Source organism: Hydra viridissima, unplaced genomic scaffold (assembly GCF_058129835.1).
Source record: "Hydra viridissima isolate aposymbiotic clone 2 unplaced genomic scaffold, HvirCarnegie_v1 scaffold_14, whole genome shotgun sequence".
Lineage (NCBI taxonomy): Eukaryota > Metazoa > Cnidaria > Hydrozoa > Anthoathecata > Hydridae > Hydra > Hydra viridissima.
Window position 1 is genome coordinate 7551651 of NW_028324313.1, and position 24824 is coordinate 7576474.

The 24824-nt window shown below is 28.9% G+C and overlaps 3 protein-coding genes across 8 annotated transcripts in view; 1 reads left to right on the plus strand and 2 right to left on the minus strand.

Moving 5' to 3' along the window:
- On the plus strand, window positions 1-14883 carry LOC145181268 (uncharacterized). 3 transcript variants are annotated; one of them, XM_090072287.1, is made up of 4 exons: window positions 1-119; window positions 12947-13191; window positions 14057-14285; window positions 14454-14883. In XM_090072287.1, the coding sequence occupies exons 2-4, from the start codon at window positions 12983-12985 to the stop codon at window positions 14631-14633; spliced, it is 618 nt and encodes a 205-aa protein (XP_089928413.1). In that variant the 5' UTR covers window positions 1-119; window positions 12947-12982; the 3' UTR covers window positions 14634-14883. The 3 variants fall into 3 exon arrangements, with proteins under 3 accessions (XP_089928413.1, XP_079912476.2, XP_079912475.2); XM_080056350.2 differs by lacking the exon at window positions 1-119 and adding an exon at window positions 11333-11478; XM_080056349.2 differs by lacking the exon at window positions 1-119 and adding an exon at window positions 12747-12853.
- LOC145181267 (CAP-Gly domain-containing linker protein 4-like) lies at window positions 1088-10641 on the minus strand. Of its 3 annotated transcripts, none has more exons than XR_016447064.1 (19): window positions 9635-10641; window positions 8964-9052; window positions 8790-8854; window positions 7856-8199; window positions 7373-7461; window positions 7228-7297; window positions 7013-7116; window positions 6819-6887; window positions 6601-6736; window positions 6388-6456; window positions 4069-4100; window positions 3861-3933; window positions 3369-3491; window positions 3202-3230; window positions 3018-3117; window positions 2441-2486; window positions 1665-1767; window positions 1446-1491; window positions 1088-1352 (listed from the first exon to the last, which is right to left on the minus strand). XR_016447064.1 is itself a non-coding variant. In XM_090072284.1 (19 exons), the coding sequence occupies exons 4-19, from the start codon at window positions 8061-8063 to the stop codon at window positions 1262-1264; spliced, it is 1392 nt and encodes a 463-aa protein (XP_089928410.1). In that variant the 5' UTR covers window positions 8064-8199; window positions 8790-8811; window positions 8964-9052; window positions 9635-10641; the 3' UTR covers window positions 1088-1261. The 3 variants fall into 3 exon arrangements, 2 of the variants coding, with proteins under 2 accessions (XP_089928410.1, XP_089928409.1); XM_090072284.1 differs by having other exon boundaries at window positions 3861-3937; window positions 8790-8811; XM_090072283.1 differs by having other exon boundaries at window positions 3861-3937.
- The window catches only part of LOC145181762 (RAD50-interacting protein 1-like), a 15666-nt gene continuing 5064 nt past the window's right edge, over window positions 14223-24824 (minus strand). The window contains exons 4-14 of one of the 2 annotated variants that reach the window (XM_090072282.1): window positions 24639-24773; window positions 19025-19133; window positions 18021-18134; window positions 17707-17932; window positions 17464-17619; window positions 16985-17178; window positions 16728-16909; window positions 16452-16632; window positions 16140-16258; window positions 15720-15943; window positions 14223-14574 (exon numbers count right to left, since the gene is read on the minus strand). In XM_090072282.1, the coding sequence (XP_089928408.1) occupies window positions 15733-15943; window positions 16140-16258; window positions 16452-16632; window positions 16728-16909; window positions 16985-17178; window positions 17464-17619; window positions 17707-17932; window positions 18021-18134; window positions 19025-19133; window positions 24639-24773 (1627 nt within the window). In that variant the 3' untranslated portion in view covers window positions 14223-14574; window positions 15720-15732. Of the gene's footprint in view, window positions 14575-15616; window positions 15944-16139; window positions 16259-16451; window positions 16633-16727; window positions 16910-16984; window positions 17179-17463; window positions 17620-17706; window positions 17933-18020; window positions 18135-19024; window positions 19134-24638; window positions 24774-24824 lie in introns of those variants that run through there. The other variant, XM_090072281.1, reaches the window with a different exon arrangement.

Below are 24824 nucleotides of genomic sequence, written 5' to 3' on the forward strand. Positions count from 1 at the left end.
TTTTAAACGCTAAGAACCTACGATAAAGAGTAACGTTGACCAAAATTTATTACAAAAAGTAAAATTGTTTTATTAGAAAAGAAATTCGAAATTTATTCAGAAGCGAAGAAAAAAATTTGGTAAGAAAGAAAAAACATACTTTAAAAGATTGTTGTATTATTGTAAAGAAATTCCGTATACTTGCTTAGGTGGTAATTACTTTATCTAAATACTTATTTCAGCACTGTGTAGCGCGAAATATTTGTTTAAACAGCATATTTTAGTGGAGTTGGCTTGCTCTATCTTAAAAGTAGAGAAATGAAAAACTAGAAGAAAATTTTTGTCCGCTAAGAAACTGTAGCGGAATTAGATTGAGTTTAACAACGATCATTTGTTCACAGTTAAGTCAACAAATTTCCTAAATAACGTATATTCCAAGTAGTCAAAGGCACATTTTAATAAATATGTGAGGCGATACATTCCTCTGCCTCCATTAAACTTTTCAATGTTTAGATAAATTTATCATCCAACAGAATCACATCATCACGAGAAAAAAATCTGTAACTCATTTAGAGAAACTTCGTTTCATGAGATAATTTTAGCTAGTTAAAAAACTAGCCACCATCTTTTGTATTGCTAAAAAAAATTGGTTACAACTTACCCAAATGAAAAGATTAATTATGATTAATTATAAAAAATTATTCTTCGTGTATAATACTTAATGTATCACTTAACTTTGGGCCCCACCATGGAACACTTAGACCCTAGTAAATATCTGATCCTGACAAATGGACTTCTGCATTGAGTGAATTTCTTGTAAAACGATTTAGTAACTTAGAATTACAAAAGGTCAATTCAGTATTTTTTTAAATTTCTTTTGAAAAAATTTCGTTTTTTAATTCGCACACTTTGTTCAATAGGGCTATAAGTAAAAAAAATAGTAAAAACACGAAAAGCAAAGAAACAACATTAAATTACTTGCAACCTTAAATTTTTTTATTAAATTTTATTATACTATGTTACAATTAAGGAGGGCGACTAATTTAATGTTGGTTTTTCCCATAGTTTTTACAAAATTAACAGACCAATAGAGATAAACAAAAATGTAGAAATACATAATTTAATATATGAAAATTTAATTACATGTTTCTTTTTAAAAAGAATATTTAGTCTTTTGAAGCACACACAATGAAACACAGCCAGCTAAGCTAACGACTTTAAATCACATCCAGTGATAGATTTTCGAAATTCAGTGAAACAAAAATATATTAATTACAAAAAATTATCGAAATTTAAGATCGATAAGTTGCGCACAATTTATTCCACGACACGTTGCTTTATTCGCACGAACCATTAGGCCATGCAGAGGTTTACTAAAGTAAACATTAAAAAAAAAAAAATTTTCCTACAAACGATAATTGATAAAAGAAAATTGCAGTATAATAAAAAATACGTAAAGAACATACCAAGAAAAATATTTTTTCCCTTCCACAGTTCCGTCATTTTTACCATCTAAAAAACCATCAATAAAAATTCAACTTCACCACACAAAATAAACAACTTCAGTAAAAGAAAAAAACCCAACATTAAATTTTGTGTTTTTGATGAGTAAACTGAATTACTTTAAAAGTTTTTAAAAAGTAAAAAGCATTAGAAAAACGATTTTGCAGTTGTTGAAAACTTACTTGGTTTTCGCAACTCAATGCCTAGCCATATGTCATTTGCAAAGTCTACACGTCCAATGAATCGAACAACACCCATTTCATTGTTCACAAACACGCTCATGCCCTAAACAAAACATTTAAAAGTGAAGTTTATCAAAAATAACGTTTGAACGTTATATTCATCAAACAAAAAAATATGCTAAAAATAAAGTCAGGAATCTCTTGGACTTGTTTCTCTTTTAAAGTGGTGCTTTACAGTTTTGTATTTGTTTTCCTATGTAGTCTATAAAGTTTTCTTCCCAGTAGTCGTTGTCCCGTGGAAATGGAAGGTATTTCCACAGGACAATAATTCAAATAAGCACGGCTATTTTGTCGAATAACCACTTAATTTGTAATCAAATGCTTTATGCACACACTACTAAAATATGTACAATTTTTCAATTATAATCCCATGTCATCTATATCCATTATAAACGATTCTCGAAGACTGAGAACAAAATCGTCGTTTGGCTTGAGTCCCTTAAGAGATGATGAAAGGAAGGTGCTTTTTTTTAGCTAAGAAATGTATTTTTGTTTTGAAAAAATAACCAAGAAAAATTGTTGAATAATTTTTAATTTTAGAGTATCTTATAACTCTTTAACTCTTTAACTTAAGTGACCAAAACTTGACCTCCTCAAGTTCTCGTGTATAAGTTGGTTGGCTTGACATATCCGCGTGTATAATTATATGTTGTCATATAATGTTTTTACATCTTACGAGTAAAATTTAAAAATAATAATATCACAAAAAATCTTACGACAGCAAGCGTAAAGTTCAATTGCGCACCCAGTGTTTTGTCCAGGCTAAAATGATAGAAAACATGGCTTTCATTTTTAACAAAATACACATAATTTCCTAAATACAAACTGACGATGATTCTAAGTTGTTGTTTTTTTTTGTTTTTTTTTTTTAGATTTTTAAAATATCCTGTAAGTGTATAAGCATAGAATCTGGATTTTTTTCTCAGTATTTACTGAAACATATTAGATATAAGATATAAAGAAGATATAAAGAAGAAACATTAGATATAAGATATAAAATAGAAGATATATACAAACTACTGAAAATTTTTACCAGTAAAAATTATTCGTAAATTGTTCTTAAAAGTTGTCTTATAAAATTAGCAAACTTTACAGTCCAAAGTCAAAATTTTTGTTTAAAAAAATATCTTTGAAGTATTCTTCTAAAAATATAACATTTTGGTTGACTTGCAAAAGTCAAAATGTCAAAATGCAGAATTAAAAAATAAATAAATAAAAAAAAAAGTTCAGACTTCCTTTCAAGTGAGTTTGCTTTTATACAATTAGGTTAAAAGGGAAAATAAATGCAATTACTTTGGTACGACTTTTGGTTTGGATAATGACGAAGTAATTTTAGGCAAAGGTTTCACAACAGTTTTTGTGCTGTCAGAAACTAAGCTATCCTCATGTGAAACTAAAAAAAAATGTTTGTGTTTACAAAAAGTATTTCATATATAAAACACCAAGAGACGTATTTCTAATTTATAACAGTTAATACCTGTTTCTTCACTACTATCGATATTTGCCCTTAAAAGAAGAAACAAAAAGTTATTTCTAGATCAAAATCTTATTTCTAAATTAAAGTGTTTTGGTTAGTAATACTCTTTTCTTAATTTATATGCTAATAAATAGAGATATATATTTTAAAAAGTAGTTGACTTTTACAGTTGAACTTTATTCTTTGGAGCAAATACACCATGCTTGGGTTGACATTGAAAATATTGAACTCCGGCAACAGTCCCATTGTTTTTTCCAAAAGGATCAATAAGTTCTATCCCTATCCATAACCTAAAAAAAAAGTCATTTTGAGATCAACATCATTGACTTCAATCATGAAAACTTTCAGTAAGAAAATGAAGAACACTTTAAAACAAATAAGTTAAACATATTTGTCCTAAAATTTATTACAAAATGATAAAAACAAAAAAAAAAAAACTTTTCAATATTTACTGGGCTTGGCTGAAGATTCTAAATTTAAAAGCTACTGAAGTAAATTTAGAATTTGATTTGACATAAACACCAATTCAAATTTGAGTAGTTGAATTTAGCAAAAAAGAAAAGGAAACAGTATATTTTGGATTATTGCTTTTGTAATGCTTTTATTATTTTGAAGGTTGCATAAAGATTTTACCAAAGTTACTTAATCAATGATCTTACCCAGAGGCAAACTCAGTAGGACCTATATATCTAGCATGTCCAATGTTTTTCCCAGCAACAATCACACGATCTCCTAGCTTAAAGCAAAAATTGAGGTGCTGATAAATATAAATATATTGAAAAAAAAATACTCTTATGTTTACTTGAGTCTCAAATGTTGAGTCTTAAATGTTGAATTATTGCTAAGTAGTAACAACGTTCAACTCACTTGAATATCTGCTGAAGCTGAAGATGAACTTCCTATAGTAAAGAAACTTTTTAACTTACACAAAGACAGTTTGCAAAAAAAAACATTAAGAAAATATTTTTCAGAACCCAAAAAAATAAAGCCTTTCATATAAAAAGTACAGCTCAAATAACAAGGATTTAAAAGAGAGCAGAAAAGAAATCATGCCAGTGAATACATACAGAAGCATGTTACATTTGAATTTATATTAGAATGTCTGAAGATTAGATTTTACCTTTTATCAAAGAAAAATATCCTTTGTTTGATTTGAAAATCAAAAAAATACTATGGGAAAAATAAAATCTCATTTTTCCCATCTGGTTGTAATTTTTAAATATTCTCAGTTTTTTTTTTGCGTTTATAACTCAACCATATTTACTGTTTTTATTTATATATCTTTTGGTGTTTTTAGTGTGGAATACTTTTTGTAAACATAAATATTCTTTCTTTAGTTTTACATGAAGATAACTTAGTTTTCCAACAGCATAAAAACTATAATCAAACCTTTTCCTAAGATTACTTAATTGTAGTGTTGTTATCGACTTCGACTAAAAGTCGACTAAAAGTTGAATTGTCAAAAGTTTAAATTTTTTGTTTACTCCCTTAAAGTTCTATTTGTTTCATAGCATCTAAAAAATAAATTGTCAAGCAACATTAAAGCATATGATTACAATAAAATTTTTATTCAAATATTTCGACTAAATCGACTTTTAATCAACTTTAAAAATGTATTAGTCAATTTTGGTTGACTTTAAAAATGTATTAGTCAATCTTTTTACATTCAACAAAACACCACTTTCATATAGCCTGATAAAGCATCCCTGTTAAAAAGATGTTATTTGCAAATGATATTGTTATAATGTTGACAAGACATCTTAATACAACAAAAGATAACTGAAGACTGAATAATAAGTGATAAAATTTATCTTTCATATTTCTAAGAACATTACTTTAATTGTCCATTATTTAAAATTTCTTAGAAACTCTAAGTAGTGGACCATTAGTCATAATGCTTAAAAATTTGTAAGTATATCAAAAATAAATTTTATGGCCATACAAGTTTTTATTATTGAAGAATATATTAACCAGAAGCAATTATTAAAAGTTCTAAAGAATTTGCAAACAAGGGGTGCAATTTCAATTGCAGATAGTGATACTTTTCTAGGAAAATAGTCCTCCATGTTGACTAAACACAAACTTTGCAAAATGCATGCACCCCTTAAAAAACTAACAAGAAGAAAAATAACAAAAATTTAAGTATTTTTTTCCTTTTAGATCTTTTGACAAGTTTTAGATATTAGGCCGGGTGAATAAAAATGAGCAATTGCTTTTACTCAGTAATTGGTCAGCTTTTCGTGAATAAAAACTTCAGCAGTTTTCCTCATATTTTTATTCACGTAAAGGTAAGCAATTTACTCAGTAATTGCTCAATTTATCATGAATAAAAACTTAAGAAAAGTTGTTGATGTTTTTATTCACATAAAGTTGACCAATTACTGAGTAAAAGCAATTGCTCATTTTTATTCACCCGGCCTATTAATTCAGACATTTTGTGTTTAGAAACGCAGTTATTTAGGTATTTTGTGGTTGTGTTGATTGACTTTTCAAAAGTTTTACTCACAAGCTAAATGTATGAAATAAAAACAAATTATCAAATGTGGCTGAACTAAAAAAAAAAACAAACTGAGAAAATGTGAAAACTACAGCTGGGTAGCAAAAATAAGATGAGAAGTATTTTTTTGGTTTGCAATTAAACGAAGAACATTTCTATGAAATAAAGATGAAATGTAATGTAAGTCTCAAATGTGATGGCTCATTTGTAATTCTACTGTGGTAGTTTCTTTACTGAGATATTTATTAGTTTTTGAAAGAGAAAATTAACCTGTCTACAAAATAAGTCTTTTTTTGTAGCAGACCTGGCTTTTTGAGCTAACTTGATGAGTAAATAAAGTTTTAAAGAGTTTACTTGATTATTTTAAAATAAAGATAGAAAACTTTACCTTCTGACAGTTTATTAATGCGAGCACATCAATAAATTATGCTCAAGGTATTATTCAGTAATGCCAAAAAAAATTTGCCACCCTGACTTAGATCATTCTTGATATACAGAAACGCATTCTTGATATACTGAAATGCTTTAGTAATTCAAGCTCTGCATATCAAGGATGACCTGCTGTGACCTGTATTTTTATTTGGTTTTAAAAATGCAAGCTGATATATTTTTAAACATAAGCCTTTAAAAAGTAATTGTTCATTGAAAAACTTTCAGTGTATTAACTTACGTATGTAAAATAAACATACTTGTTAAAGAGGACGGAGTAACTATGTTGTTATTGTACTTTTTCACACGAGTTAGAGGAGCAAAAATACCTACATAAAAAAATTTACACTTTCATTTCAACATTGAATACTTTTGAAACTTCATTATAATGCATCTAAGAGCTAAAAAGAAAGAAATATGAGATCATTTTTGAGGCTGATACTGTTATTACAGAAACTTATAATCACACTGACCATGGTTGGCTGGACAACTAAAATAACGAAAACCATTGACTGAACCATCATTTTTACCATTAGGTTCACTTAACTCTATACCAGCCCAAAGTCCTGAAGCAAAGTTTGTAGAACCACAGTATCGCAGAATGCCAATCTAAAATTTTAAAAATCTTACAAGCAGCTATTTAAATTATTTTTTTTAAAAAAAACATGATCAGTTCGAAATCAGAAGATACCTTTCCTGCAACTGCAACCTTTTCATGCATTTCTAACCCAAGTGCATGCAAGGTAGCTAAATTCAATTTCTAAAAAAGAGTTCTAAAGTAGAAATAAACCTAGCAACTGAAGAATAAACGAGAGATTACTTTACTAATGAGTTGCAAAAAGAATCATACTTATAACAATAATAATTTTAAAGCTAAAAAAAGACCTGTTTTTCAATATTAGAGTCATCATTTTTCATGGCAGCTGTTAATTCACTTTCCAATGCTGAAGCTGATTGGTAGCTTTCTGAACTTTTGTCAAGTGCCTCAACTAAATTTTTAAAACAGACCAATTTATAAGGTTGTCAAAAAAAAAAACCTTTTACTTTTATGTATTGCAGAAATAAATAGCTATTACAATTAGAAATAATATTAATTAAACCATTAGGTATGCACTGGATTGGTAGTTTTCCTAGCGAGTTTTGGATATGAGGTGAGGCTCCATACTTCAGCTAAAATGAAGAAATGCTTATTTTATCAAACTTCTATTTTAGATTTAGAGTATGAAAAATAAAATGTAAACTTACAAGAACTTTAACTGATTTAAGAGATAGATTCATGCAACCAATATGAAGAGCAGTGCCATTGTCAAATTCTTTGCACCTGCAGTCAATATCTAAAATATTATTTCCGTATTTGTCATTATATCTGAACTTTGCTTCTGCAGTTTTATTGATATGTCAAAAGCAACTTAATTAACAAAATGTTTTTGGAAAATATTTATGGAAAGAAACATTGCTTACAATCAGTAAAAAGCCTAATCATAAAACTATAAAGTATTTTCTTGTGCCCTTTTCAACAAATTAGACAGAATGTAATCAAACAAAATAATTAAACTCTTATTTTTACAGGTACATTTTAACATACCTCTTTCTACATCATGGCTTCTTATGCTTTTCTCAGAAATCTCAACTTACTTTGACCATGATTCATATTAAATTTCTTTATTTTATAATTACAATAGATAAAGTTCAACACCAATTACAAAATAACATTTTAAGTGAATTTACCAGCTAATTTAGTTGCTTCAAGCAATATTTGTACTATTTCCTCTATGTCAAAAAACACAGCTAAATGCAATGATGTCATATCTGTCCAACGGCATTTTGCATTTATATCAATCCCTTTGTCAATCAACATACGCAATGATCTGCAAGAGACTGCAATATCACCCATACCATTTGCTCCAGACTTTGTAGTATAATGTAGTAAACTCATATCTGTTAAACCATCTCGATCATTGATATTAACACCTCGTGAAAGAATTTCTTCCACTAAAATATCTATATTCTGTTGTGTTTGTGGAACCCATTGACGAATAATTGCAAATATTTCAGCAACAGTTGTATGAGGGCTGCAATAACAATTTTTTAGCAGTAATCACTAAGAAAATAGCAAAATGCATCTTGAAATTCAAATGAAAATCTGATCTCTAATATTTTATCCCAATAATCACCTCAATACCAATATAAATAATATATATATATATATATATATATATATATATATATATATATATATATATATATATATATATATATATATATATATATATATAAGTTTTATAAGTGCCATTTTAAAAGTGCTATTTTAACCAGATTTAAACTTGCTAACCTGATTTAATATCAATTTAATTGCTTAATTTATTAAACTTCTAGCTGCTTTTCATATTTGTATATTTAGTTCAATTTCAATAAGTTATTCTTAACACATTTTTATGTAAAACCACCAATATGAAGCTATAGCTTTATACATTCAAATTGCATAATAGATATCCAATTTTTTATGTACTATATTTTTTATTAAACTTCTTTTAAAACTTTAAATGTAAATAAAATGCCAATAAAGTTGGTTTATCTTCACTATCAAATTTTCCAAATGTTTTCATGACTTGGAGATGAAATATTAACAAAATTAAAGAAAGAAAAACATTTCTTGACTTACTTTTTCAATAACTCTCGACATCCTAAACAAGTTGGATCAAAAAACGAAAGATCAAGCTCTTGACACTAACAAAAAATCAGTTTTAACATAGTTAAAATGTCACAAATTTCTTAAATTACTTTTTGTAGAAAATAGTTAACAAACATTATATTTATTGGAATTCAAAGAGATAACCTCGCTACAAATAGGAGGGTCCGCTGCTCTATGAGAAATAGGATTTAATTTGACTGTTTTTGTATCATTCTCTTCACACTGCAAAATTTCTATAAATAAATAAACACAATTTATGTTGTTTAATATAAATAACTTAAAAAATATCATATAAATACATACATACATACATGCATACATACATACATACATACATACATACATACATACATACATACATACATACATACATACATACATACATACATACATACATACATACATACATACATACATACATATCTTTCTCTTTCTCTCTCTCTGTGTATGTGTGTATATATATATATATATATATATATATATATATATATATATATATATATATATATATATATATATATATATAGAGAGAGAGAGAGAGAGAGAGAGAGAGAGAGAGAGAGAGAGAGAGAGAGGGAGAGAGATTGGTGTGCAGGGAGACATGTATACTGTATGCAAATGTATTTCTGAAATGTTGGATTTATAAATCATAAATTTTTAAGTCATACATTTTTTATATATCCTTAAATTAAAGCTGAGGCTACTAAAATTGTATTGTTTTAAATTCAATTATGAATATAAAGGCTACATTATAAGAAACCAGTTTTCATATAGAGAATGGTGTAATGACAGTATATAGTCTTGTTGCTAAGTACCTTCCATTGTCAATATGCCAGTGATTTTGTTCTTAGATAAGCAACATGAGCCCAACATAAAAATATATTTTGATACATCATGTGAGTTTTCATGTTAACTTCACGCATTCGCGCTTTAAGGGGAAGGTTGAACATAACTTCCTGTTGTTAATTACATATTAGGAGTTCGTTTCTGTTCACTAAAATTCACTCACGTTTCTGTTCACTATAACTCACACTCGCAACCAGCATGAATTGACTTTTTAAAATAGATTTCACGGAAAAAAAAACACGTTATAGACTGCGCACGTTTTTCTATTTAATAATATAACCAATGGAAACAACAGCTATAATTAAAAAGATTTTAAATAAAAACACGGAATAGGATAACTACTTTCATCGTTAGGCTTTCAAATCATGGATTAAGTCTAAATCAAATTTATGGCAAATTATATTTGAAGGATATAGCAATCAGGAAAAAAATGGAATTTTAATTGTTCCTTCTTCCGCTCACAGAGGGTTTTTTTTAATTTCCAAATCACCCAATTTATCTTAAGTATTTTTATGGCAAAAGGCATAAGGTATAATAAAACTCATTTTAAACATTTTAGATTTTGTAGGTTATTGAAGAAATAAACTCGGAGCAGATTAGTCTAATTAAGATTATAAGCACTTAAGATTATAATAACTTAGTAAAAAAGTTGAAATTTAATGTTGTCACCATGGAATCACTGAAAATTTTGTCTGCAATTTGTCTGGAGATAATGAATAATCAACTGGTAAAAGGCGGTAAAAGAAAAAACGAAGCTTGAGTAAAAGATTCACTTCTTCATTTCAACTCTTGGATTCTAATTTGCGATGCCGAAAATTTATTTTAAAACCAACAATATGAAATACTCGATTGAGCTTTTAAATAAAGTGAGGATATTGTTACATCTTGATAAAGAAAACATAATACAATAGATATTTCATTGGATAAAAAGCTTTTAATCTCTAATATTTATGCATGACAAGCTTCGGTAAATTTTAATTTTCCCAAAAAACTCGTATTTTTATTTCAAAGTTCGTCGCAGATGTTTATCTCGGTCAACATTACACAACGTTTAAATTGTTTTTTGTTTTTAAAATGAAATTTTGACCACTCCTATGGGTTTGGTAGAAGTTTTAAATACACGGTTTTACGGTCTCAATTCCGGTCTGCCGAGTAAATTTATCTTAAATTAATTTTCTTTTCTTCTGACATCCAATATATAAAACATAATTTAGTTTGATGTTAAACTTTGGCTCTCCCATGGGAGTGATCAAAATTTTCTATAAAAAAAAACAACAATATTAGTGACAACAAAAAGACTGAGCCTAGTATAAGAAACTCTTATATTTAATCATTGCAATTAAACTGTCAAGTTAAGAATCATACTAAGATTGAAAATCAATTTAATAGGTTCTGGTCTGCAAATTTGTTCTGGTTTTACTTTCTTGCAAATTTCACCATGTATTATAGCTAGTTACACTGTTTTAAAAGAAATTTCCTATTAAATAATGTGCTATCTTAGTTGAAGTTAGTAATTATATGAAGTGTTCACGACGAAGCCTTCACATGGATGAGATCGTGTATTTTTAAATGAGCCTTAACATAAATTTTTTACTTGGAAATATTGTTGTTAAAATGTAGAATTTCTTACTAAAATTTATCATAAGAAACTTTTTTTTTTGGTTTGTTATGTAGATATAGAAGTAAATCGATTAATTTAGATTCTTGGGTTTAATAATGTTAAAAATGAAAGACTGAGGATCGTGAAAATGCGTTTTCTATCTTTGTTCCAAGACTACATCTGAAGCATGAATACGTATTAAAGACCACAATGGTAGTTGCTGAAAATATTTATTCTACCATAATATAGGGTTCATCTTTATATAAACTTGTTTCCAAAAAGAAAGAAAAAATTTTTTCTTACATTGTTAATGCATCAATTTTTTTATCAAAAAAGGGAAAACAAAAAATCAAGTGTATATTTTACATATATTTTATATATATATATATATATATATATATATATATATATATATATATATATATACATATACATAAATGCATTTACTTTTAATTCAATTTGTAAGCGACAACGGTTCAAGAGACAGATACGACATGGTAGTAAGAGACGTGTTGTCGATACTATTTCAAAGGGATTACGTTACAGCTACGAACTTTACGATCTAGCATTAGATTCACATTTCTAACATTAGACAAAATGCCCAAAAACGACAAAACTACAATTAAAATATTTGATTAAAATGTTCGTCAGAGTTACAAATATTTTACTAAAAATGTATATGCGTAGTAGTTTATGATAGATTCGATGTTCTGCCAAAGTTTTGAGGTGTTCAGTCGAAAATATTTCATTTGTACAACGTTTCATCTTAACTTTTAAGAATATCTTTGTGGAACTACTTCCCACTAAAAGCTGATTTTTTATTAATAATAAATAAGAGAATACAATTTTTTGACGCAACAAATACGCATTAGATAAGCAATCTTTATTGCGAAGCCAAAAATTAATTTGTATTCCAACGTATTATTATAATAACTTGTTAGAGCAACAAAGCAAACTATCAGGGGGTTGTGCAATCTTTAAGATTATTCAATTTAAAGATTATTTTCAGCAAAAATCCTCTTTGATTGTTGTTTTTTTTTTTTTAACGTATTAAAACAAATGGTTATTTTTTGCGCAGTGACTTACGTTCCTTTAAATCTAAATAAAAAACAAGTTTTGCACATGAAGCAGACGGTTGACTAAACTTTGTTTCCTTTTTGTTCGCGTTCTGATACTAGGATCATAATCTCCGTTTTAAATAAGTTTAAATCTTCCGTGAATAAGTACACATTTGTGATAAAATTAATTATAGCCGAAATGCCATTTGTGCCAAACATATTTTTCTGGTGAGCTGGTATAACATATACAAATCTCCCGCCCATCTGTGTAACAGCATGGGCTGGCTTTTTCATAAATAAAATAGAAACTTTTCGTAAATTAGTAAACAAAATTAATCATTAAAAACCTAAATCGAGTTCTGTTTTTGTTTTGTTCCAACAACATGGTCATTGCATTCAAAACAAAACGTCTATTAGAACCCCCTTTTCAGTTTTGTTTAAAAAAGAATTAAATTTTTTTTTTTTTTTTTTACACTTAAAGGCAGCTGATGGTGAAGAGTTGCCTACAATAAAAAAATCTTGCTTCATCGGTAGATTTTTCTCTCTGTTCTTAACTTAAATAAAAGGTGAGAAAATATTCTCCTTACAAGCAGCGTTAGCAAAAATTATTTTTTGTTTTATAGAAATAACTATAGCGACTTCTGCACTCTACAACAAGAATGGGTACCAGCTTTTCAATTAAATCCGATTCTGATGACATTTCCACGAACACTTGTGCCACGGTACCTGAAAGCATAAGCATTGAGGACTGTTCTTTCGCTAACTCTATTATTGTCCCTTTATCCCCTAACGATATTTACGCACTTCAAGGAACATGGTTGAGAGTAAAAGCTCGCTGGTTCGAAATTTGTGCAATTGCGTTTGAAAGGTAATTTTATAAATAAAGTAGCGCAATACAATATTGTAATTTTGTTTACATGTTTTTAAGAAACTTGTAAACAAAAAAAATTTCGATGAAAATATTTTTAAATGAATTAGAGGTTCCTTTTTTAATTTCATTCTCTCTTTCTCTCTTTCTCTCTTTCTCTCTCCCAACTTATGAATTGCGACTAACTATAACTTTAAATGATGTTACATTAAAAAAATGAATATTGATAGTCTGTTAGCTCCTAGAGAATTTCTAAAAGCTATAAAAAGAGTTATTAATTACACGGATAAAACTGAAACACTAACATATTTAAAAGGATATTTACAAGATAAATGTAAAATAAATTTGAATTGAAAAAACAATTTAATTATAGTTCCTTTAGCTCCTTTTTTTTGACTTTTTTTTCTTCTTTTTTTAGTTTCTTTTTTTTTTTTTCTTCTTATATTTTTGGTCTTTTTTTACTCTTGCATCGCAATCCAGTTTAATGTATCTAGGTCAACCATCATTTACATTTTTCTGGTCATTGAAGTACAATCAATTGTTTTACTTAAATATAAACAAGCTGTACAAGTCTTTCTTTTTTAAATAGTTTTTTTTTTAAATATATTTTTTTAAAAATTTCGTAAATTAATCAAGAAGAAAATGCGGCAGACTAAAAAGCCAACCTTAAAGATACACCATTTCGTTTTATTTTCTTAAAGTTCTATGCAAAATTGACAGCAAACGTTACTATATCAACCACGCTCTGTTTGGTTTAATCTTATAATTAAATAGCTTCAGTTTTTATAAAGAAAATGCTAAAGAACCTCTTAAAAGAAATGGACTAATCATGCAAAAAAATAAAGCAAAGCACAGTTTTTTTTAGATGGCTTACCGCTCATCCTGAAATACGAAAGTTATTTAAAGATATTCCAGATGACATTCCTTCAAATGAGCTCATGCAGCGTCGTTCATTAATGACACATGCAAGCATGATTGAGAAAACGTTAGACCAAGTATTGCTTCTTTTAGACAAGAAAAAAGAGTTTGTAAACACTCTAATTGAGCTGGGGAAGCTTCATTATAGATTAGGTGCCAAACATAAATACACGAAGGTAAAAAATATTTTTACAGAAAAAAAAACACATTAAAACTAAGGATAAAAAAACGACCAAAAATAACGACTACTACGTCACCAAACTGACAAAAATGGTGAACTCAGTTGACGAAAAAAGCAACAAAAGTAACGCAAGTCATTAAAATATTTAATTATTCTTTCTTAGGCCCTTGCACTATGTCTTCAGTGTGCCGTTTGTCAAGAAGTTAGTATTGATATTTCCGAAGAAAGCGCATGGGACAGTTTATTTCGCTTTATGCTAGGTCTTTTAAAACTTGGAATGAGAACTGAAATGAGAAAACAAGAGCAATTAAAAAGCACGCTTGCAAAAAAATGCAAACGATAGAATAAAGTGTTTGATTTTAATTCTTCAAAGTGAAGAGCAACGATAGTGTTAACTCATTTTTCAGAAAAAAAATTTTCAGAAAGAGAGAGGTGATTTATTTGCCAAAATTTTACGTCAACCGAACTAAACTTATGTTATTTATCTTATGTTTATTTAATCAGCTTTTTTTTTCGGAAAAGCTGATCTGCAAACAGAACACAGACAAATTAAATGTAAATTTTTAGAATTAAAATAAAAAAAAAAATTGGAAGTCCCTCCGTATTTTACTTTTCATCAAGAGGATTTCATTCAGTTTTACTAAATTATTCTAAGCAACTTGAAGCTGATTGTCGGCTTCAAGACACTCTGATTTTAGAACAAAACCTTCCCGAAAGTAAATTTTTATTTTAATTTCTTTTGACTGAGGAATATTTATTTTTGATACTTCAAAAATTTTGTTTTATTTGTTTGTCGTGCGTCTACAATTTTGAAACCAAATGAATTTGCAAACGTCCGAAAATTTCTTTTATAAGGTTTCTTTTTTAATGTTCTTTGTAGTACACATGAAAGTAAGAGTTTTTATAATAGAAAATAGTTTTTTATTAAAAATAATTGTTTAAAATTTAGTTTAAAAAGAAAAAACCTTGATATATATTTGTGTGTGTGTTTTCAAATTTCAAAACCACATGGTAATAATTAGTAAAAAGGATTCGCTAATTAAATTCTAGTGAAAAAATCTTCACTCGCAAAGTATGCGAAAGTTTGAATAATTCGAAAAACTTCAAAGAAACAGTTGAACTCCCTTTTAAATATTTAGTATTTTATATTTTTAAAAACGTTTTTAAATTGTGCTAATCGGGGTGTAATACAGCCTCGTTCTTAGGCTGTTGATTGGCATTGTACTGGTTTTCAAATCATGGATTAAGTCTAAATTAAATTTAGATTATTGAAGTAACCCTTTTTTTATTACGAAAACGTTCGTTGATAAAAAGCTTTCATTCATATTATTATCAACCACTCTATTTCATTATTGCTCAACAACGGTATTTTAAAAATCTTATCTAGTAAAAGTGTATTATGAAGGCACGCCTCTCTGATCATACTTACAAAAAATATAAATTTATAATACTCTCGGCCAATCTACTCTTGCATTAAGCAATTGCTGGGCGTGAGAAAACGTAAGATTACAAACACCAATATCAGTAAGAGAAGATTGTACTGAACTCTCCTTTTCTTCAAGGGTTTTCAATCTATCGGCTTGTTTGAAGTTTTGCTTCAAAAGAATCGCAGTACCCGGTAAAATGTTAAGCAGATTACAGCAATCTTTTAATCTAAAAATAGTTCTATGTGTGTGTATATAAATATATATAAAATGTAAAAACACAATCGTATCGTTTATTAACTTAAGAATATAAATAAAATATTGCATATCAATAATTCAAATTTAAGTTATTTAGCTATAAATAAAAAAAAAGAAAGTTTTGAAAAACGTTTTTTTTTTTTTTTCATAATTATTTTTTAACTCACTGCTTAAAGTAAATTTCAGGCCGCTTCGTATAATTACCAAACAAACAATATAAGTTTTTGGTGATGTCGTATTGTAATTGCGCAGCTCCTCCATCATTAAAATGCGACTCAAGTACAACCTAAAAATAATGAGGATAAATCAAAATAGATATATCTTGCATCCCCCTAAAACATTTATTGCTTAAAAGTTTTTTCCCGAGTTTATAGTTAAGAAAAATCTTTTACTTTTACAAAATTGATTGAGTTTCTTGAAAATCCGTAAATATGCATGGTTAAATACTGTTCGATGTATCAGGAATTATTACAACTTACACTATAAAATAACATTCTATCCAACATTTTAGCCGATTGCTTCCATAATCTTTCAAAAACTTCAGAACAAAGTTTTTCCTCTAGACAATGCAAGAAGTCTTTAACAAATAGGAAAATATCACAAGCACCAGGTGATAGAGAGGGCATTAAAATGTCTTTTGGTGATGGAAGAGAATGCCATCTAAAAAAAAAAATCTCTAGAGAATTATTCTAATACATAAAAAAAAAAAAAAAAAAAAAAAAAAAAAAAAAATTGCATAAAGTTAGCATCCTTACCTTTCTGTTTGATACTTTGCAACATGAGTTTGTAAATTATGCTTCATGTGTTCCACAAGTGATTGAATAAGATCTTGTATAAAACTTTCCAACACCACCAGAATATCTTCAAAAACACCATTAGCGCTTGAAAAATTGGCATGTCTGTTTCCACTTTCATAAGTATGTACTTGAATAAAATACTATTAAAAAATTCATAGAAATTAGATCATAAAAAATTTCAGCCTTGATAAATACAGCAACTATAGAAAACATACAAGGTCAGTTGACCATTCTTGTAAGACGTGCTGCATATAGTATGCACCATTGATAATTGAACAAAAGCGTTGTGACTGGGGTTGAATGTATGATGAAATATCTTTAAGTTGATTTAAGAATGAATTAACAAGATCTGTTAAAAGGCTAAAAAACTCTGCTTCAGCAAATTGGTCATTCAATGTTCTGTGACGATCTAAATACAAACAATTTAATATTACATCAACACATGTCAAATACATAAATATATACATATATATACATACATAAATATATACATATACATACATAAATACATACATATATACATACATAAATATATACATATACATACATAAACATATACATATATATACCTATACATACATACATACATACATACATACATACATACATACATACATACATACATACATACATACATACATACATACATACATACATACATACATACATACATACATACATACACACTGCATACCTGACATTACAGTCAGCAATGTCATAAACTCTTCAACACTTTTGGGTACAAAGTATATAATACTGTTATTCTGATTAGATACTAGATTGTTTAACGTTGGTTGCCACAAACTTTCATCATCGGACTTTAAAACATCAGAAATTAACTCCAATCCAACTTAAAAAAGAAAAATGTAACAAAAAAATAAAATTGGCTAAACCCTTTCACCTTTAAAAAAAAAGAAACAAATTCTACAGAACATACATCTCTTTTCCAAACCAACCCAAATTTTAAGATTTTCTTCTGTAAGTAAAACTTTCAAGCATCCAATATCTTGAGAATAATCAGGAACACAAAGCTGAATTTCTTTTTCAAACAAAATAGTTTCATCTATCAAATGTGCTAATTGCAAATCATTGTCACGACAGACAGGAAGTATGGATTGAAGTTTAGCTTCACATAGTTTGATGAGTGACTGGCAAAATTCTTTCTGAAATTTCATAAATATTAAAGTAAGCCACAAGTCAAAGATAATCTGATCTGATAGCATAAATATCATTTTACATTTTTAATCATACCTTGATAACACACGAAATGGTAGGATTTTCATTCAATATAGGTTGAATAAAATCTTCTAAAAAGCTTAAATGGTCCTGAATCCAATTGAGAACTTGAGTATAGTACCATTCTGGCTAGGATAAACAAATGCAATAGTTTTTTAAATTTAGACTTCAAGTTAAAACAAGCACCCTTCTCTACTACTTTAAAAAGAAACTAAACTGATTGTGTTAGCTAGTAGGCATCTGCGTCTCAGAATTTATAATTCCAATACCAATTCTAGACAACAATAATCTCTTAAACCAAGATATGAAGAGATCTTAAAAAATACATCTACTTAAAACAAGAAGACATGAGATAAATTGAGAAATAGCAATACTTTGCAGATACAATTCAAAATGTTTTAAAAAAAAGCTTTTACAACACCAATACATTTTAGGGGACAGCAGAGGCTTAGATTTATAGACAGGAGTTTTTAAGTAATAATAAGTTAGTTTCACTTTAAATTTTAACAACCCACAAAATAATTGAATAGTGCCCAATCAAACTTTTTTTAATGAATGCATACTTCAAAATAAAAATTAAGAAGTTAAAAGAAATAATGTTGAGATATGTATGTTTATTCCTTTAATAAATCATTCTGAGAGATGTATGTATGTTTGTTCCTTTAATAAATCATTCTGAGGTGTATGTATGTTTGTTCCTTTAATAAATCATTCTAAGACTTAAAGAGTTTTAAAGTGCTCCAAGATTAGTCTTTTTTTGCCTCAACTTGTATCGTATCATCTCATTAAAATAGCATGTATTGTTATCTATTTCAAGGTGTAGACCCTTATTAGCTAGTGGTTAAAATATGCTGTAGACTAGCATTCATATAGTTACCGAACATTAGTTACTTTTAACTATGCTGAAATTAACTTATGCTGCAACATTTATGCGCTAGAAAATAAAAAACTTTTTCATTTTTACAATAAGTTCTTTAAAACATTAAAAACAATACTTCGATGTAAAAGTAAATACTTACTTTGTCTAGATTGTTTGTATGTCTGTTACCATAGAAATGAAATTTAAAGCGCTTTTTTAAAGGTTTTACTAGAAGTTCATTAACTAAACTCCCTTGTTTTAAAGAAGATCTGGTAGTTATTTAAGGAATTTAAAAAAGATTTTTATAGATAAATTAGACAAAATTAACTATTTGTAACTTTGCAATTAAGATTACATTCTCCCAAAGCAAACATTTTTATCAACCCATTTCTTAAACTTATAGAATTCTATCTACAGTGTAAAAAAAAAATCAACTAACTTTAGCTCAGATTCCATCACCAACTCCAACCTAAAACCCCCCAAAAAGAGGTCACATTTGTGGCAAAAAAGAGGTCACCATCTATGAAAAAAAAAAACATGCCAAAGTCCTGAAGATCAGACATTTCTACTTGGGATTGAAAACAGCTCTCTATTGGACAAGCACATTCTTCATTTTTAATAACTGCAAAGAGCCTCATCTAAGATGTTTCACAAATTTTCATATCCTCCCTATTTGTTCTTGCATTTGTTCTTGAATTGGGATAGCAAATTATTGATTGCCTACGGGAGTGTTAGAAGTTAGTGAGAGTTCTAATGACTGGCAAAGATGTGGCTCAAAAAGGAACTGATGAGGAAATGGCTGAAGTAGTTATTCAGGAAGTTGATCAATTTAGGCTACATGACAATGTCACTGTTATGTAATTTGATACTACTGCATCTAATACAGGACTAAACCAAGGCCTTGTATAAGAAAGGGAATTTGGACAAATATTGTGGATAGCTTGCTGTCATCCACATAAATTTTTATTACAGTGAGTGTTTAATAAGCGCTACATTTTACCATCAAGTGGTCCTGAGATCACACACCTATCCAAAAATGGTCCCAATCTCAATTTTGAGGACCAAAAAAACGACCGACGGGGCATTAATCTGCAAGGTCTCAGATATCACCAGATGAAAAAATTAAAATCTAATCTCTATAGCCAAAGGAGAAAAACACATTTAAAGTTTATAGCATTTTGCGCAACTCATCGCACTTGGAGCCCCGTCGTAAGTCTATTTTGTTTTTTTTTCACTTTTGGGTTATGGAGTTTTTAAAAAATATCAAAAACTATTCACATATATGTGTTGGCTGTAACCTGACAAAAAATCAGCTCTTTAACACTTGTGGTTTGTGTACAGAGACCTAAAGTATAGGGTATGGCACTAAAAGCCTCTTTAAAAAGAGACAACGGATGCTTTACGTTTTTATTCTAACCTTATTATCGACTATGGAAGTTTCAAAATTTAATAGAATGAAGCCTTGGCATTTATCTTTCAGGCAAAAAAAATAGAAGCAAGATATCTTTTATCTGTGCAAAGACATAGCTGTTAAAGTAGGAATCTCGCCTTTGAAAAAATGGCCAAAATATAGCAGCTTTTTGTGGTTTTTATGCTTTTTAAAGATTCAAAGTTACATCAAATAACTAATTTAGTAACAACATCATGTGGCTAGTGGATATGGGATTCTATGGTTGTTAGACTTCACATTTGTGTGTGCTTTGTCTGCAAAAAGAGTGCTATTTTTGTCCAAGTTTGTATAAAATATGGGGAAGAAAACACATAGTTAGAGGCATTTTTTCTAATTATTCTGAATTTAAAACACATAAAAACCTCTTTATATTTTAGTTGTTAAACCCACAGGTTTGCTTTGTTGTTTTTCTTTAAAATTAGTGAACAAATATTGGATATAATAAAAACTTTTTTTCATATTGTAAAAATTACTTTAGAATTAAAATTCAAAATTAATTGGTAATTTATAAAATAATTTCAAAGTTAATGCTAGAATCAAGTTTTTTTTATTTAAATCAAATATATATAACCTTGTTGTGCTTTTTTTCTTGTATTGAAGTATCTCCTAAAATCTTTCGTTGCTTTGGCCAAGTTTTTTTCCACTATTTAAAAATGTGTAAACAAATGTTCCTTATTTCCGGGAAAAGCCACATCAAAGTAACTACATTTAAGCAGTCAACAGTCTGAACAACTAAGAAGATTTTTTATCAACACAAGCTTGTACTGAATTTTTTTTTCAAAGATCAGTATTTTAAGCACTGAAATGCCATATAAAAGAAAAACTCATCAAGATTATTGGCAATCTGTATGCTTCTTTTGTTTTTCAAAATGTGACAGGCATATTTCTGATTTCAACAAGAAAAGAATACTAGGTATTTTTCTGGAAATTCCATTGATTTTAAGAATGATAGAGTTCCATTGGGGATATGCAATTCCTGCAGAGCAATGGTACAAAAGCATGGCAAAGGAGATAGAAACTTGCCTCTTCCCAAGCTACATGACTTTAACAAAGTGATTATTAGACCACAGACCAGAGGATTTGATTCTTGTAATTGTTTAATTTGCCAGGTTGGCCAAATAAAAGGACATTCTACAAAGCTCACTTTTTCAACCAATCAAGATTTGAAAGAATCATCAAGTAGCTTTGATAAACTATGCTCAAACTGTCTCAGTGCAGTCAAAAGAGGAATAACATATAAATGTTCACAAGCTACCAAGTTTGAAAACTTAAAGAAAATGGTAGCAACTGATTCCAGAACTGCTGAAAAAATTGCGTCCTCTGTAATAACTCAAAAGGTATCTTCTCCACAAGGCACTATTAGGTAGAGCAGAGAAAGAGGTAGAGCTTTAACAATCACTCCAGGCCCCTCCAGAGCTCAGTGCATATCAAGAACTTCTCTAAATACTTTGGACATGGTTCAAGTTCAAATCAATACTGGTCTTTAAAATAAAAAGATGCAAGAACTGGCTGTAACATTAAACAAGACTTCAAATTCAAAAATTGTTGAAACAAAATTTAGGGAAAATTTTACAATGGCTGGTCGAAAAGTTGAAAGTTTATTCAAACTTTCCAAAATTTCACTTACAAGGCCATCAACAAAAACTGATTATTTGGCAAAGGTTGTTCACTGCAAGAGTTTAGGGAATTTTTATAACACAATTCTCAGAGTTAGAGCAATCACTTCACCGCCTCTCATCAAACTAGGTATTGATGGTGGAGGAACTTTCCTCAAGTTCAGCTTGAGTGTTATCTCCAATGGTGGATGTCAAAATGTCAAAACAAGTTCAGCCTCAAATGACAAAAGCTTACTGGCTGTAGAACATGGGAAAGAAACAAGTGCCAAGCGTCAGCTACTTGTTGCTGTTGCTGAAAATGTTTCAGAAACTTATGAAAATGTCAAAAAAATTTTAAGTTTATTTGGGAAAATTGATGTGCCTTTCTTTATTGCATGTGACATGAAGTTAGCCAATATCATCTGTGGCATTCAGTCTCACTCAAGCAAGCACCCTTGCTGTTGGTGTGATATTAAATCTAGTGACCTCAAAGAACAGGGAACTCCAAGAAACTTCAAATCCATTAGGATGCAATACAAAGCAATCATTGAGAAAGAGAATGGAAAAATGTGTGCAAAGGACTTTCATAATGTTTTTCATAACCCATTGTTTGACCAAGAAGATATCAAACAAGTTATTGATTCCCCCAATGGAACTTCACCTTCTCCTTGGAATTGTAAATCATCTTTACAAATCAATGCTAAAGATATGGCCTAAAGGCAAAGATTGGCCATTACTTCTCAAATTGAAATTGCAACCTTATCATGGTGGAGAGTTTGTTGGGAATGATTGTCATAAGCTTTTGAAGAATACGGATGTTTTGCAAAGAATTATTGAAGGAGAAAATATGCTTGATTTTGTGAAAACATTTTGTGAAAACATTTCAACGATTTAAGAGTGTTGTTAGCTCCTGTTTTGGAAGGACATTAAATACTGAATATGTTCAACATATCAAAGACTTTAAGAACTCATATCTTCAACTCCCAGTTTCAGTCACCCCAAAAGCCCATGCAGTGTTCTACCATGTTCTTGAATTTGTTGCTCTAAAGGGTACAGCATTGGGCATTTTTAGTGAGCAATCAACAGGAGCCTTACATTCAATCTTCAGTGCTCAATGGGCTAGGTACAAAAGAAACCCTGATCACCCTGGTTATGAAGGCAAGTTACTGAAATGTGTTATTGACTATAACAGCAAGCATCTTTGAATCAGACTTTTTAAATAATTCTTTTTTTTTTAAACAGTTAAACAGTGATTTCTAGAAATTCGTTCTTGTCTAAAATTTTTGTTTATGTTATACACTATATCAATTTATTTATATTTTCATAAAATATCATAAGTTTACAAAAAATTAATCAGAAGTATATATCTTATTTTGCAAGTACTAAATAAAAAAATCTCAAGAGCAATTTGAAGAAAAAGTAATAAACATCACAACACCACCATAAAGTAATTTTTTTTTAAAGGAAATCATTTCATGTCTGTATGTGTTTTTACAATGGGAGATTAAGTTTAAATGGGATTTTCATATGTTTGATATCTTATTGTGTGTATTTCCAATATTTGTTTAACAACACTTTAAAATGAGTGAACAAAAAACAACAAAGCAAACCTGTGGGTTTAACAACTAAAATATAAAGAGGTTTTTATGTGTTTTAAATTCAGAATAATTAGAAAAAATGCCTCTAACTATGTGTTTTCTTCCCCATATTTTATACAAACTTGGACAAAAATAGCACTCTTTTTGCAGACAAAGCACACACAAATGTGAAGTCTAACAACCATAGAATCCCATATCCACTAGCCACATGATGTTGTTACTAAATTAGTTATTTGATGTAACTTTGAATCTTTAAAAAGCATAAAAACCACAAAAAGCTGCTATATTTTGGCCATTTTTTCAAAGGCGAGATTCCTACTTTAACAGCTATGTCTTTGCACAGATAAAAGATATCTTGCTTCTATTTTTTTTGCCTGAAAGATAAATGCCAAGGCTTCATTCTATTAAATTTTGAAACTTCCATAGTCGATAATAAGGTTAGAATAAAAACGTAAAGCATCCGTTGTCTCTTTTTAAAGAGGCTTTTAGTGCCATACCCTATACTTTAGGTCTCTGTACACAAACCACAAGTGTTAAAGAGCTGATTTTTTGTCAGGTTACAGCCAACACATATATGTGAATAGTTTTTGATATTTTTTAAAAACTCCATAACCCAAAAGTGAAAAAAAAACAAAATAGACTTACGACGGGGCTCCAAGTGCGATGAGTTGCGCAAAATGCTATAAACTTTAAATGTGTTTTTCTCCTTTGGCTATAGAGATTAGATTTTAATTTTTTCATCTGGTGATATCTGAGACCTTGCAGATTAATGCCCCGTCGGTCGTTTTTTTGGTCCTCAAAATTGAGGTTGGGACCATTTTTGGATAGGTGTGATCAAGATGTTCTGAGAGTTCCAAAACTTGTGGGTCATATACAACAATGTTGGATGAAGAAACTACTGTTCAAGGATGATAATGGTTAACTACACCCCAAATATCCTATAAGATGGAAGTTACCCAAGAGAAGACTACAAAGAGTAATTACAACTGTCACTCCTTTACTTGACGGGTACATACATACATACATATATACATACATACATACATACATACATACATACATACATACATACATACATACATACATACATACATACATTTAAAACCAAAAAATGGGAAATGAAAAGGATACAGAGAATGGAGTTGAGAAATTGAGCTAATAAGACCTTTCAGTTGATCTTCTGTTCCCTCCTTCTTATTAAAATGGGTTGATGCAACACCAGTAGCAAATGGATAGTTTATTGATTTTAGAGCTAATTCAAACTCACTAAAGTAAGAACAACAATTATTTGATAAAGAAGATCATAATCAGTTAAAA

What these genes read in the sequence shown, in the direction of transcription:
- LOC145181267 (XM_090072283.1), bottom strand. Translation starts at nt 9,692, where the DNA reads ATGTTGGGCTCATGTTGCTTATCTAAGAACAAAATCACTGGCATATTG. An exon ending in AGGTTGCAGTTGCAGGAAAG is followed by an intron (nt 6,737 to 6,818) that starts GTATCTTCTGAT and finishes TTAAAATTTTAG; the next exon opens with ATTGGCATTCTGCGATACTG. An exon ending in TAGTTGTCCAGCCAACCATG is followed by an intron (nt 6,457 to 6,600) that starts GTCAGTGTGATT and finishes TTTTTTATGTAG; the next exon opens with GTATTTTTGCTCCTCTAACT.
- LOC145181268 (XM_090072287.1), top strand. Translation starts at nt 12,983, where the DNA reads ATGGGTACCAGCTTTTCAATTAAATCCGATTCTGATGACATTTCCACG. An exon ending in TGTGCAATTGCGTTTGAAAG is followed by an intron (nt 13,192 to 14,056) that starts GTAATTTTATAA and finishes AGTTTTTTTTAG; the next exon opens with ATGGCTTACCGCTCATCCTG. An exon ending in CCAAACATAAATACACGAAG is followed by an intron (nt 14,286 to 14,453) that starts GTAAAAAATATT and finishes ATTCTTTCTTAG; the next exon opens with GCCCTTGCACTATGTCTTCA.